At 44.7% G+C, this 12,889-nt stretch overlaps 1 protein-coding gene across 1 annotated transcript in view; it reads right to left on the bottom strand.

Annotated features, from left to right (window-relative positions):
* The window catches only part of LOC135917030 (microtubule-associated serine/threonine-protein kinase 3-like), a 391,234-nt gene that overhangs the window by 162,142 nt on the left and 216,203 nt on the right, over positions 1-12,889 (bottom strand). Inside the window, exon 8 of the mRNA XM_070539813.1 lies at positions 4,351-4,481. Coding sequence (XP_070395914.1) covers positions 4,351-4,481 — 131 coding nt within the window. The remainder of the gene's footprint in view (positions 1-4,350; positions 4,482-12,889) is intronic.

The raw sequence follows: 12,889 nt of genomic DNA, 5'->3' as shown, positions 1-12,889 counted from the left end.
AAAACAACACCACACCGCGACACTTCAAGTCGTAGGGGCACGACACCGCCACTATACATCTATCATCACTTCTGAATTCCTTAGAATGGGTTCGATAACAAACCTGGAAGGTTAGGAGCGTTGTGAACATCGTTGTTCTGGCGGTGTTGTGCCCCGTGTAGTCGGCGATTCCTTGCTGTTTATATTGAGCGCAATGTGGTCCCGTGGTTGCTGACGTCGGAGAGTTCCAAGGTTGCCAGGCGGTGTGCCGGGCTCGTGCTGGAAACAGGCGGCTGATGCCATTAGGCTTGATAGGAGGCAGTGGGGTTGGCGGAGAACTTGTTTCGTGCAGATAGGCGGTTCCAGGCAGGCTTTCGGCGGTCAGGGAAGGGCATACGGGTCCAGGTATACGTACGTCAGTACCTGGAAGGTTAGGAGCGTTGTGAACATCGTTGTTCTGGCGGTGTTGTGCCCCGTGTAGTCGGCGATTCCTTGCTGTTTATATTGAGCGCAATGTGGTCCCGTGGTTGCTGACGTCGGAGAGTTCCAAGGTTGCCAGGCGGTGTGCCGGGCTCGTGCTGGAAACAGGCGGCTGATGCCATTAGGCTTGATAGGAGGCAGTGGGGTTGGCGGAGAACTTGTTTCGTGCAGATAGGCGGTTCCAGGCAGGCTTTCGGCGGTCAGGGAAGGGCATACGGGTCCAGGTATACGTACGTCAGTACCTGGAAGGTTAGGAGCGTTGTGAACATCGTTGTTCTGGCGGTGTTGTGCCCCGTGTAGTCGGCGATTCCTTGCTGTTTATATTGAGCGCAATGTGGTCCCGTGGTTGCTCACGTCGGAGAGTTCCAAGGTTGCCAGGCGGTGTGCCGGGCTCGTGCTGGAAACAGGCGGCTGATGCCATTAGGCTTGATAGGAGGCAGTGGGGTTGGCGGAGAACTTGTTTCGTGCAGATAGGCGGTTCCAGGCAGGCTTTCGGCGGTCAGGGAAGGGCATACGGATCCAGGTATCAGGTACGTCAGTACCTGGAAGGTTAGGAGCGTTGTGAACATCGTTGTTCTGGCGGTGTTGTGCCCCGTGTAGTCGGCGATTCCTTGCTGTTTATATTGAGCGCAATGTGGTCCCGTGGTTGCTCACGTCGGAGAGTTCCAAGGTTGCCAGGCGGTGTGCCGGGCTCGTGCTGGAAACAGGCGGCTGATGTCATTAGGCTTGATAGGAGGCAGTGGGGTTGGCGGAGAACTTGTTTCGTGCAGGTAGGCGGTTCCAGGCGGGCTTTCGGTGGTCAGGGAAGGGCATACGGGTCCAGGTATCAGGTAAGTCAGTACCTGGAAGGTTAGGAGCGTTGTGAACATCGTTGTTCTGGCGGTGTTGTGCCCCGTGTAGTCGGCGATTCCTTGCTGTTTATATTGAGCGCAATGTGGTCCCGTGGTTGCTGACGTCGGAGAGTTCCAAGGTTGCCAGGCGGTGTGCCGGGCTCGTGCTAGAAACAGGCGGCTGATGCCATTAGGCTTGATAGGAGGCAGTGGGGTTGGCGGAGAACTTGTTTTGTGCAGGTAGGCGGTTCCAGGCGGGCTTTCGGCGGTCAGGGAAGGGCATTCGGGTCCAGGTATCAGGTACGTCAGTACCTGGAAGGTTAGGAGCGGTGTTGTGCCCCCGCTCCCAAATTACTTTGAAAAATAAAGTTTCTTCCTCCTCCTCCTCATTCTCCTCCTCCTCCGCAGGTAACGATGACGTGGACGCTGCATATTTTGGCGTCGTCGAAGCCATCACTATTTCACAGGAGCAGCGCCACGACCCAGAGCTGCTCCCACCCGTTAATTCCTTGGAAGGCCGAAGTAAAGACGTTCCGCGACTCTATGCCAGGGGACTGCGGTCGTTTTGTCTCTGGAACGATGTTCTATATAAGAACTTCTCTGCCAGTGGCAGCAGGTACCTACTTGTCGTACCAGCATCACTTCGAAAAGAACTACTAAAAGCATGCCATGATGAAACTACCGCAGGTCATCTAGGTTACACGAGAACATTGTCCCGACTCCGACAGAAGTACTACTGGCCGAAGCTACCCGCTGCTGTAAAACGTCACGTACACACATGTGCGGACTGCCAAAGACGCAAAGCACCTCCCGGCAAGCCCGCAGGTCTCTTACATCCGGTCCAGGTGCAAGGCCAGCCATTCGCCCAAGTTGGAATGGATTTACTGGGCCCATTCCCAACTTCTACAGCCGGCAACAGATGGATTATTGTTGCCACCAATTACCTGACGTGCTACGCGGAGACAAAGGCTACACAGCGGGGCACAACAACCGAAGAAGCTCATTTTTTTTTTCATTGAAAACATCGTCCTCAAGCACGACGCCCCGCAACTAGACATCAGAGACAGGGGAACTGCCTTCACTGCCGAACTTGTTGACTCGCTTCTCAGACACAGTGGTACAAGCCATCAGAAAACAACCGCTTACCATCCCTAGACGAACGGACTAACCAAGCGTCTTAATAAGACCCTCGCAGACGTACTATGCATGTATGTCGACATAGAACATAAAAACTGGGATCAGATTTTGCCCTACGTAGCTTTCGCTATACAATACCGCTCGACAGGAACCTACTGGAATGACACAGTTCAGCTTGGCCCATGGTCGCGAAGCCACGAAAACGCTGGATGCCATGCTGCCGCACAAATTTTACGACCTACCTACCGACGTTGACGAATTTACTCAGCACGCTGAAGAAGCCAGACAGCTTGCCCACGTACGTATCTGCATTCAGCAAGACCAAGATGCAAAACGGTAGATCTTCAACACAGGTTCATTTTCTACACCCCCGGCGACAAAGTATGGGTCTGGATACCCATACGCCGGCGTGGACTCTCCGAGAAGCTCCTAAGACGGTACTTTGGGCCGTACAGGGTGATCCACCGCCTGAGCAACGTGATTTACGAGGTCGTTTCCGACAGTGACAATATCTCCAGTCACCTGAAGTGGTGCATGTGGTACGGGTGAAGCCGTAGCTGTCGACCTAACTTTTGCTTTTTTTTGCTCTGGTTTTTTTGTGCGTGAGTCTGTTCTGTTGTACTCTGTCCCACTGTACCGAATAAATTGCGCATCGGGATGATGCTTCCTTCGGAGGGACGCAAATGCCGCGCCAGTACTCCGATGAACAAGAGAACAACGCGAGTAGGCGTGAGCGTTTTTGTCAAGGCGCAGTGAAGAAGAAGGCGCAGTTGCGCTCGGTATTAAAAAGGCGACCCGACGCTGTGCCTCTTGAATAGCGCTCTACGACCTCTGTTTTTGATGTTGCGACAATATCAAACACACCGCACAGAGATCACTTCTCTGCTGCGATGACACTGCGAATTGACCAATGATTGGCTTTGCGTACACAGCTTTAGTTTGCAGTGGTAAGCAAGAAAGCATGTTTGTCAGGTATCAGGTGGTCTATGCATACCTCTGTCGTGTGGTAACGAGAATGCAGGCTAGACTGATCACTGGTTAAATGGAAGGTTTCCAGAGTACAAAAGGTTAAGATAGGTACATTGCATTACACTGTAGATCACATAATTGCTCCCCTACTCTGGCGCGTGTACTGTTGTCATAACATATAGATATGATGAAAAACTGAGGCAGCAAGAAGCATGTGAAGCAAGAGAGCACTGCGCGAGTGTTGCATCAATTATATGAGCATAAACCTTCCAGGTTCCGAGCAGCATAGTTATTAGAGCATCTGTGTAGTCAACCACTCGCTGCCTGATGTTCTCACCGTACTCATTGTTGCGTAACCGTGCTGCGTGATAGCCCCAGCTTTCTTCTTTGTATCATGTATGCTGCTTTCTCACTCTTATGTCCATGTTACTGTTTTATTTTGTCCTGTAGCTATCTCTTCATATTGTACAAATAACCATTGCTTGTTGCTTAAAATTGCCTCTCCACGCCCTTACGTAATGCACCAATCGGGACTCTTATGGGACGTTTAAAGAAATCCAATATATGGATAACACTGCTCACTTATGCGCCAGTAGCAGAATCTGCTGTGTACATACAATCAGCTCGTTAAAACGGACGTTTGGACGATTTGGTCAGCCATTTTAAACAGAACAGCGCGTATTTTGACAGGGACAACGCCATGTCGCGTCTCCCTCCTTGTGCCTGTACGCGCTGTTCTGTTTAAAATACAATCAGCACTCCGTAGAGTAAAGTAGTTGGTAATAGCTTAACGTCATGCAAAAGCGCCTTTAATTGCCATTATACGCTTTGAGAGCGAATACGTCCAAAGCGAGCTGACGATAAGAATGCCGACTTTGGTGCACATTGGGCGCCCTGCGGTGAGGAGCGGCTCGAAATTCGCGGGAGCTAGCGCCAGGTTCGGTGGAGAACGCACAAAGTTGATCATCTTCTTGAAGCTGGGCGAGGAGAAGGTGTACAGGGGTCTCTGCGTCTGGGCCTCGACGTCCACCATGTCCTCCACCTTGAGCAGCTTCCGCTTGCGGGTGTTACTGGTGGCGCTGACGGCTGCATGGGAAGAGTGCTTGCTCAGCGCCGGCACAGGGAAAATAAGAACAATGCATTTTATTTCGCATAATAAACGACGTACATGATGCTCGAGAGCAGTGGAACTAAAAGCTGCCAAGATTGACAGCTTGACGAAGCCACATGCCCACATAAATGGCACAGCTAATGATGCCACACGGAGAAGCAGCTGACAGAAACAGTAAGAGCTCGGGCCCAACTCTGACGCGGCCTATCAAAATACGTGTAAAACGCGAAAACTGAGATAATCACTGGACCGATTTTAATGAAATTTGTTGCATTTAATAGATTAAGCTAAACTCTAGTGACTGTTCGAAGCAGAATTTGAATTTAGGGCTCGAATTTTGTCAGAAGGATTTCCAATAATTCGGAAATTTTGAAAAATATAATAGAAGCATGCAGTTTACAAATTAATAGCTCTGCAGAAAAAAAAAGCATCGCGGTTCTGCAAAAGGTGTTCATTAGATCATTGAAAGCGGACAAATTTCGTATCTCATTTTATATCTTACATGAATTTGTTACGTTGTGTACACGAATTCTGAAAAAGCTGTATTTCCATATTACTAAATTTTCTTTGAAATTCATGTGTAACATATTAATTTTGTCCGCTTTGGATGTACTTTTATATACATTTCACAGAATTGTGGTATTATTTTTCATTGCTGAGTTAGTGTTGTACACTCGATAGTATCGCTTTCTGGAAATTTTTGATTTTCGCCAATTTTTAATAAAACATTGACGACTTAAGTCAAAAATTTGGTACCAACAGTCACTACAATTTAGGTTTTCCTTCTAAATGGAACAAGCCTCGCCAAATTTGGTGCAGTGCTTGCCGAGAAAAACGAATTATCCTTTTACATGTGTTTAGATAAGAGTACCAGAGCTAAAGCTTTCTCTTAACAACGGCAAGCGATATGAAATTCCGAAACGGCTTAAGCCTGTTTCACATGATGCGATTTTCGTCGCACCGGAAGTGCGATTTCCGCCGTTTGCGATGAAAATCGCAGTCGCAGTGCCGTCCCCCCGATTTTCGGCTGCGACCAACCGGTTGGTCGCACAGTCGCACCGTCGCACCGATCGCTGCGATTTTCCGTCGAAATTGCGTGGAGAGCTGTCAACGGAGCTATTTCGCCGGTTTGTTTTGATGGCGTCTCGCACGATAAGTGCAATCGCGGAGACGTGGATCGTCGAATTAGGTACGTGCGCGAATTAAGGGAGAATAAAAAACTTGTGCAGATTGCATTCTCCTATTGCTATGCGTTTGTTGACACGCTACACAGCAAATGAAGTGCATTTTCACGTTTGCTTCGTGCGCCTTTGCGAGTTGTCAGTCCTAGGAGGTGTTCGATCCCCAGCAGACGACGAGGTCGTCACAATTTTCTTTTCTTGAATTATTTCAACCTCGGCAAGGGCAAATGACAAGACAGCAAAGTACCCGAAGTTTCTACGTTGCGCTGAACGCGGTACCGTTCAGTTGCATTTTCTTGTCGGTTTTCAAGCATGAATTTCCCGATGCATCTTCAAAGCTTATCTTGCCTCTTATTAAATTTGACAGAGCAAAAGTGTAGGCTATCGTAATGAATTTGCTACGGTAGCATTAAATCCGTGGCTTGAATAAAATATTACATGCACGTTAAGTTGCACCTCTTCTCTGGAGATTTTTTTTTCTTGCACAGAAACCAGTAAACATAGACTATGTTGCGGACTTTGTATCCTTACTGCATCTGTATGAACACTTGCTCTGCAAGGTAATTAACTGTACAGCTAGCAGATTAATTAAATTGCTTGCTATATTGGCAAAGTGACAACGTACCCTCCAGCACAATTATGTAGAACTCGTGCAACAATGCGAAAAGCAGGCAAACGGCCTGTTCTTGTGGGGATAAAACAGTATAAAACGACACGCTGAAGAAAAGTAAATCAAAACTGTGCAGTGAAGTCAGCCAGTACAAGCAGTTCTTGCACATTCACAGCGGATCAAGTGTGCAGAAACATTCATGCCTTACATGTTTCAAGTAAGTTTCTAATAAGTTTGTGATCACATATATTAGTGTGTAAATCCATATAACGATATCCGCTGCGATTATTATCTTTATAAGTAATGAAATACCATGCTACTTGCAAGAACATATATCACCCGAGGATTTCAGAACAAATTTCTGCATTTCAACTATACACAATATGTGGCTTATTCAATAAAAGACCATAAACTGGGCTTTTTTGCAATGACAAACTTATACCAAACTTTACTTACATACAGGCAAGAAAAAAAATTATAGACAGAAATATTGTTTTTCAATTTGTCCACCTGCCACTGTGGCTATAGCATTCTGCTGCTAACACAAGGCGAGGGGTTGATTTGCCAGCCATGGAAGTCGCATTTCGATGGGAGTCGTAGGTGAGAAAAAAAGCTCTTGCACTTAGATTTAGTTATCACCTTTTATTGAACCCTTACACTTCAAAATACTATTGCATAGGGGGGCATGCTTATGCAAAATCTAACACCAATAGAAAGCAAAGGGCAGAATTGTAAAACAACCATCTTTCGTGATAATTCGAATGTGTAAATATTCATTGCATCGATATGTATTGTTCAACAGCACTGCACAAATAAGCATGATCAGGTATAGCAAGTACTCTGTCAGGAAGCTGGTTCTACAGATGTACAAAAGGCATGAATGCTTATACTACGTCGCACACATAGCACAAAGAAAACCTTTTTCAAGAGTTGTCCCTTCTGGCAGATATGAGTGGGCCATAAGCAGCAGAAACTTTATTGCAGGACATTGTGTAATACCGCTTATGAAAGAATGAAGAGAGTGAAAAGGCTTTTAACAGCAGTACCTCATGCTGCTCTAATAAGAGGAACGATGAGCAAAAGCATTTCTGGTAGAGCACTTAAACAGTAACTTTCTGAAAGACAGAAAATTCCAGGTGAGAGTTGGAGGTACATTTGACCCACATGCACCAACAACACGGGCATACTACAAGAAACACTACAGCCTATGGTGTATTACAGTCCATGGGAAAGCTACCTTATACAGAAATCAAGAATGATGCAACAAGCCCTCGACAACACTGCAGACTTTCTTGGCCAGTCTGGCCTCTCGCTTTCTGATAAGTCGGCTCATATCAACGTCGGAAAAAAAAAGACTAGAATCAAGAACTACCTCAGATTGCACATTGTGATCCTCATAGCTGGACAAATATGCCCGCAAGTCAACATCCACAAATCCTCAGCTAGTGTAAGCCCGTGACGGCAGAGCCAGCACGTGGGTGAAACAATTATGCAGTGCCTGGACGCAACTTCCACATCTCGTGAAAAGAATAATCTCGAAATAATGGGGGTGGACGAGTGGATACTATAGAAAATCGCAGATGCTGTGCTTGTGTCCAAGGTATCGTACGGTATGAATTACCAGCAGTACACAAAAAGACAACTCATTGAATACAGGCATCGGGTAGTAATAACAGGTCTTTTCAGCTGTACCATGCTTGAAGACCTCTATGAGAAAGTAACGAACAAGCACCTAGACGGAGTAGAGTTGCAGCCTGCAGCACAAATTCTTTGTCTCAAGAGCTCAGAACCTCGTCCCAAGATACTATGCCAGCTAGCATATGAGGTGCAAAGACGACTACCTCTCCCTTCAGAAACACAACGTCGGGAGTAGCTGAACTTGAAACACAACAGGCCGATACCGTGGAATATGGGGGCAAACAATTAGGCCAGAAGACTATATGCAACTGCAAAACACACAGAGGAGGTTGCTAATCATGAAGATGCAAGCAAACATAAGGCACATATAGTACACTGATCTGGCAATAGCAGTGTAACAGTAGTACGACACTACATAAACTAAACCCCATATAAGTGAGTACCATTCCAGGTCATCCTATACCTAGAAAAGCTGAACTGAAAGCAATCAAAGCAGCACTTGTAGTGCAGATTACACCCTGCACAACACCCTGCATGGATTCACCAGAAACTGTCTGTGCCTGCACATCACACAAGATTGTCAGGAAAATCAGGTGATTGACACGCGACTTGCAAGCACATGGCCAGAAATTAAATTACAGGATACGTAGCCATGCAGATATTCCAGGACACAAGCAGGCTTATAAGCCTGACATAATAACTGAAAACTAGATGAGTTTGTGTGTATTCATTATTAACTAAAGTGCAACAGATAGACAACAGACAAGAACGAAGCGCTCTGTGTGTTCATTTCGTTCCTGTCCATCACATTTCTGTTGCAATATAGTTAATGAATTCACGAGGCTGCACAGAAGAATGATACCTCTGCCCCAGGGCCCGATTTCACATCCAAATCCATGCCTGTGTGCGCGCGCACACACAAATGTTGCAAGAGTGCATAGCGTGAAGCAGTATCAACAGGATGACACTAGATATGGATGAGGACTAACTTTCAACTGAGGTTCATTTGTAAAAATGTGGCGAGTCATATAAATTACCAGAAAAAAAAGGACGATGAGCAGGACGAGAACAAGGTGAAAGCAGGAGCCAACATTTCGACAAGTGGACTTGTCTTCTTCAAGGTCCACGTGTGGAAACGTTGGCTCCTACTTTCACCTTGTTCTCATGTTGCTCATCATCTTGAATTTCCATCTCCTGCCTTCCCCGAGTTTTCCTCACAAAAAGAAAGACATCTTTGAAGGATAGATAAAAATTGGTGCTTGATGCAGCCAAACATAAATAAAAATGCTACAGAAAGAAAACAGAGAAAAATTCCAAGTGCAGGAAAAAATCATTACAATTGCCAATCCTGCATGCCAGCACCTTTCAGGAAACACTGTTGTTATTCCAATAGACAGACTGACCGCTTGCTTATGCAAGCAAATTCTTCCAGTTCCATGCCATTGGGAAAAAAATGAGTTTCCTGGAAGGTAGCCACATGCACACTTGGTGATCACAATGTTTTTTTCCCTGGACTTGTATATCTATATGTATTTTCTCCCTTTCCTGCTTTTATGTTTGGTTTCATCAAGCACTAGTCTTTATCAGGTTTTATTGCTGTACTACTTCGTGGTAACCTTTATAGATCACTGCATTTTCACAATAGACCTTTTAATTAGAATTTAGCATACCCTGTTCTTACTGCTTCACACTGTACATTCTTGCTACATTGGCCAAATAAAAAATTTTGTAAGGTATCATGAGGGCCATTAAAGTGACTTGTTGCAGTCTAAAAAAAAAAAACGAATAGCCTGGCTGCAAATGGCACCAGAGAACACATAGGACAAACAAGAAAACCGATATGATTTAACAACCAAAAGTTTAATGTACACACCGAGTAAATGCTCGCTGACAAGCAATAGACTGAACATACACAAAAAGGAGAAGCAAAAATTCATGTGCGTTTCCTGACAGGAAATGCATCCATTTCTAACGGAGGCTGTGCTGACAAGATTAACCCAGCATTTTTAGATCTACAGCTGCCGTAACTTCTCTAGGCAGCCGATCTGCACAGAATGCTAGCTTCTTCCTCTACAATGCACATTCAGATGTGGAGAGTGCATCGTAGAGGAAGAAGCTAGCATTCTGTGGAGATCGGCTGCCTAGAGAAATTATGGATGCTGTAGATGCAAATACACTGGGAGAATCTTGTGTCAGCATGGTCGCTATTACACTTTCAGAGATGGATGCGTTTCCTGTTGGGATCTGTATTGACACACATCAGATCTTGCTTCTGCTTTTTGTGTAAATTCGATTTATTGCTTATCAAACAGCATTTACTCGGCATGTTAAATAAACTTTCATTTGTTAATACACCTCATGACTGTCTCGGTCTCTAGCAGAAAGGTGTTCATTCTTTTTACAGTGAAGCTGTATATGCCTATGTGAAACACTCATGGTCCAATCCCAAAAACCCTAGTGTAGGGGTATGAGCCATTGTTTAAGGGGGTGTGAGCCATTGCATTCGTCTTGCATGATGGACGGAGACATTTATTGTTGGGTAGACATAGAAATGCTTATGCATTTCAAACATACATTTATCTGCGTATTATTGCAGGGACGGGACACAGAGGGGGATGGGGTTAAGACAAGATCATGATGTCATTATTATCTCACAGCAAAGGTGTGGTGGGCCATTGGCTAGACCGATAGTGACGTCGTTTCTCTCTAGCAGCAGAGCACGCGTGCAGCAGTCTCTTTCAGACTTCCCAATAGGTTCGAAAATGTGTCCCTGTATTTAATTAAATGAAATGTGCAGCCCCGGTGTGTCACTTCGTAACTACAGTGCATAACTGAGTCATAAACATTATGATTAACGCATTACAAAACACAAGTGCATAACAGAATTCAGAAAGACTTTGATGGACCCGCTGGATTAACACAATGAACCACTCATTGCACTTTTTATGATGGTGATCTTGCAAAGTGCAATGTGTGGCATTCCAAATAAACAATGTGATAAACCCAAGCCAATCATGTGCATAACCTCATTAAGAAACACAGACATAACCAATAATATAGAAAGACTTGAATAAACCATTGGAATTAATCCAGTGATAAACACTGGGGCTGCACATTTCAGCTTCGCTGGTTTACCGTCTGTACAGGGTGCATGGGCAGTAACTTTTTCTGTTATTGTTTGTCAAGTATTGTATAATGTTGTGCCAGTAAAACACGTTGGGCTAGTTGGTGCAATGTATTGGTACTGCTTTTTTTGCTGGTTTTTTTCTTAATGTTGTGCCCTTCTTCCTCATGTAACAACTTTCTTATTCCCCCTTGCATAATACTCCAACCTTGCAGCCTGCGAGGTATATAAATAAGTACATAAGCACGTCATTCATTCATCTGCATACACCTCGCACCATTCATCATTCATTCATCATCAGCCTGGTTACGCCCACTGCAGGGCAAAGGCCTCTCCCATATTTCTCCAACAACCCCGGTCATGTACTAATTGTGGCCATGCCGTCCCTGCAAACTTCTTAATCTCATCCGCCCACCTAACTTTCTGCCGTCCCCTGCTACGCTTCCCTTCCCTTGGAATCCAGTCCGTAACCCTTAATGACCATCGGTTATCTTCCCTCCTCATTACATGTCCTGCCCATGCCCATTTCTTTTTCTTGATTTCAACTAAGATGTCATTAACTCGCGTTTGTTCCCTCACCCAATCTGCTCTTTTCTTATCCCTTAACGTTACACCTATCCTTCCTTGCACCATTCCTTGCTCAACAAACGTCACTGTGTCGATGTCTCGCAGCGTGCATCTACATTAACTGCCATTTGCGTTTCGGTATGGTTTGTGAACAGTGTAATGCATAAAGATTACATGACATTAAGGTTGTGACCTATGCGGTGCATAAGCAAACCTTGCAAAAGATGACATGTTGGATTGTTGAAAATAAGACAAATTGTATATATCGCAGTTACTTTAACAGCATTTAATTGACCACTTGACAGAAACCTCACTTTGCATAGATTCCAACACCTACACTGAATCTGCAGTTTTCTTTTTTGCTTATTAATGCATGGGCCATGGTATTACTGCATGGCCACATGGTAGATTTGAAAACAAAGTGAAATAAATTAGTTTGTTGCAATATAACAATATGTGTAGATCACTGCGATTGTAACACGAGAACTTAATACAAACATGCACACTATAGGATGCAGACAAATGCTCAGGACAATCTCCAGAATGTTTGCATCCTGATACTTATGAAAGTGAATGGTTTCATTCCATGGCTGTCAATGAGAGGGAGAGAGAAAACTTTATTGTGTTCGTGGAACAAAAACGCATTGATAAGCTTAGACATATAATTGCTTAACACTTTCGAAATGAATAATTATAGCTTGCTATCGACATTGGAGCAGCCTTTCGGCAGCAAGAAAAGGAATCAGTTTTTCCAGCTCTGAACATTTAATTGCAGGAAATGCAAGCAGGCATAAAATTCTGCCAATATAATCTGTTTAGGAATACGAAATTGGAATAAACATTGAAGCTTGCACTTGTACTTTCTCTGGCTGAGCAATCTAGTTTGAAATGACTCCCATAAGCATGTCATAACAATGTTGACCTAATACAGGTTAAATGCATGACTAGCTTAAGAAATCTGGATGATTGCTATAAATTACAGTGACGAAACTATAATATCTAATAACATTAATAATATAATAATAATATTTATTTCCACAAAACAGGCTAACCGTGAGAGGCGTGCGAGGCTGAGCAGAAAGCTGAAAAATTCTACGGCAAGTGCGCCTGCCGTGGGCCTACGATCCTGCATTATGAATAGCGCGTATTGATATGGTCTTCTTGTTAGAAGTTCCGAGTATACTACCAGCGCGAGACTCGGGACAACAAAGTGGACGAGAAGCGTGTCTTTTAGAATGCTATATTACAACGTACAGGTTCCTA

The sequence above is a fragment of the Dermacentor albipictus genome, chromosome 6 (genome assembly GCF_038994185.2).
Source record: "Dermacentor albipictus isolate Rhodes 1998 colony chromosome 6, USDA_Dalb.pri_finalv2, whole genome shotgun sequence".
Taxonomy (NCBI): domain Eukaryota; kingdom Metazoa; phylum Arthropoda; class Arachnida; order Ixodida; family Ixodidae; genus Dermacentor; species Dermacentor albipictus.
Note: the sequence above shows the minus strand (reverse complement) of the source record. Positions and strands in the feature narration are given on the sequence as shown.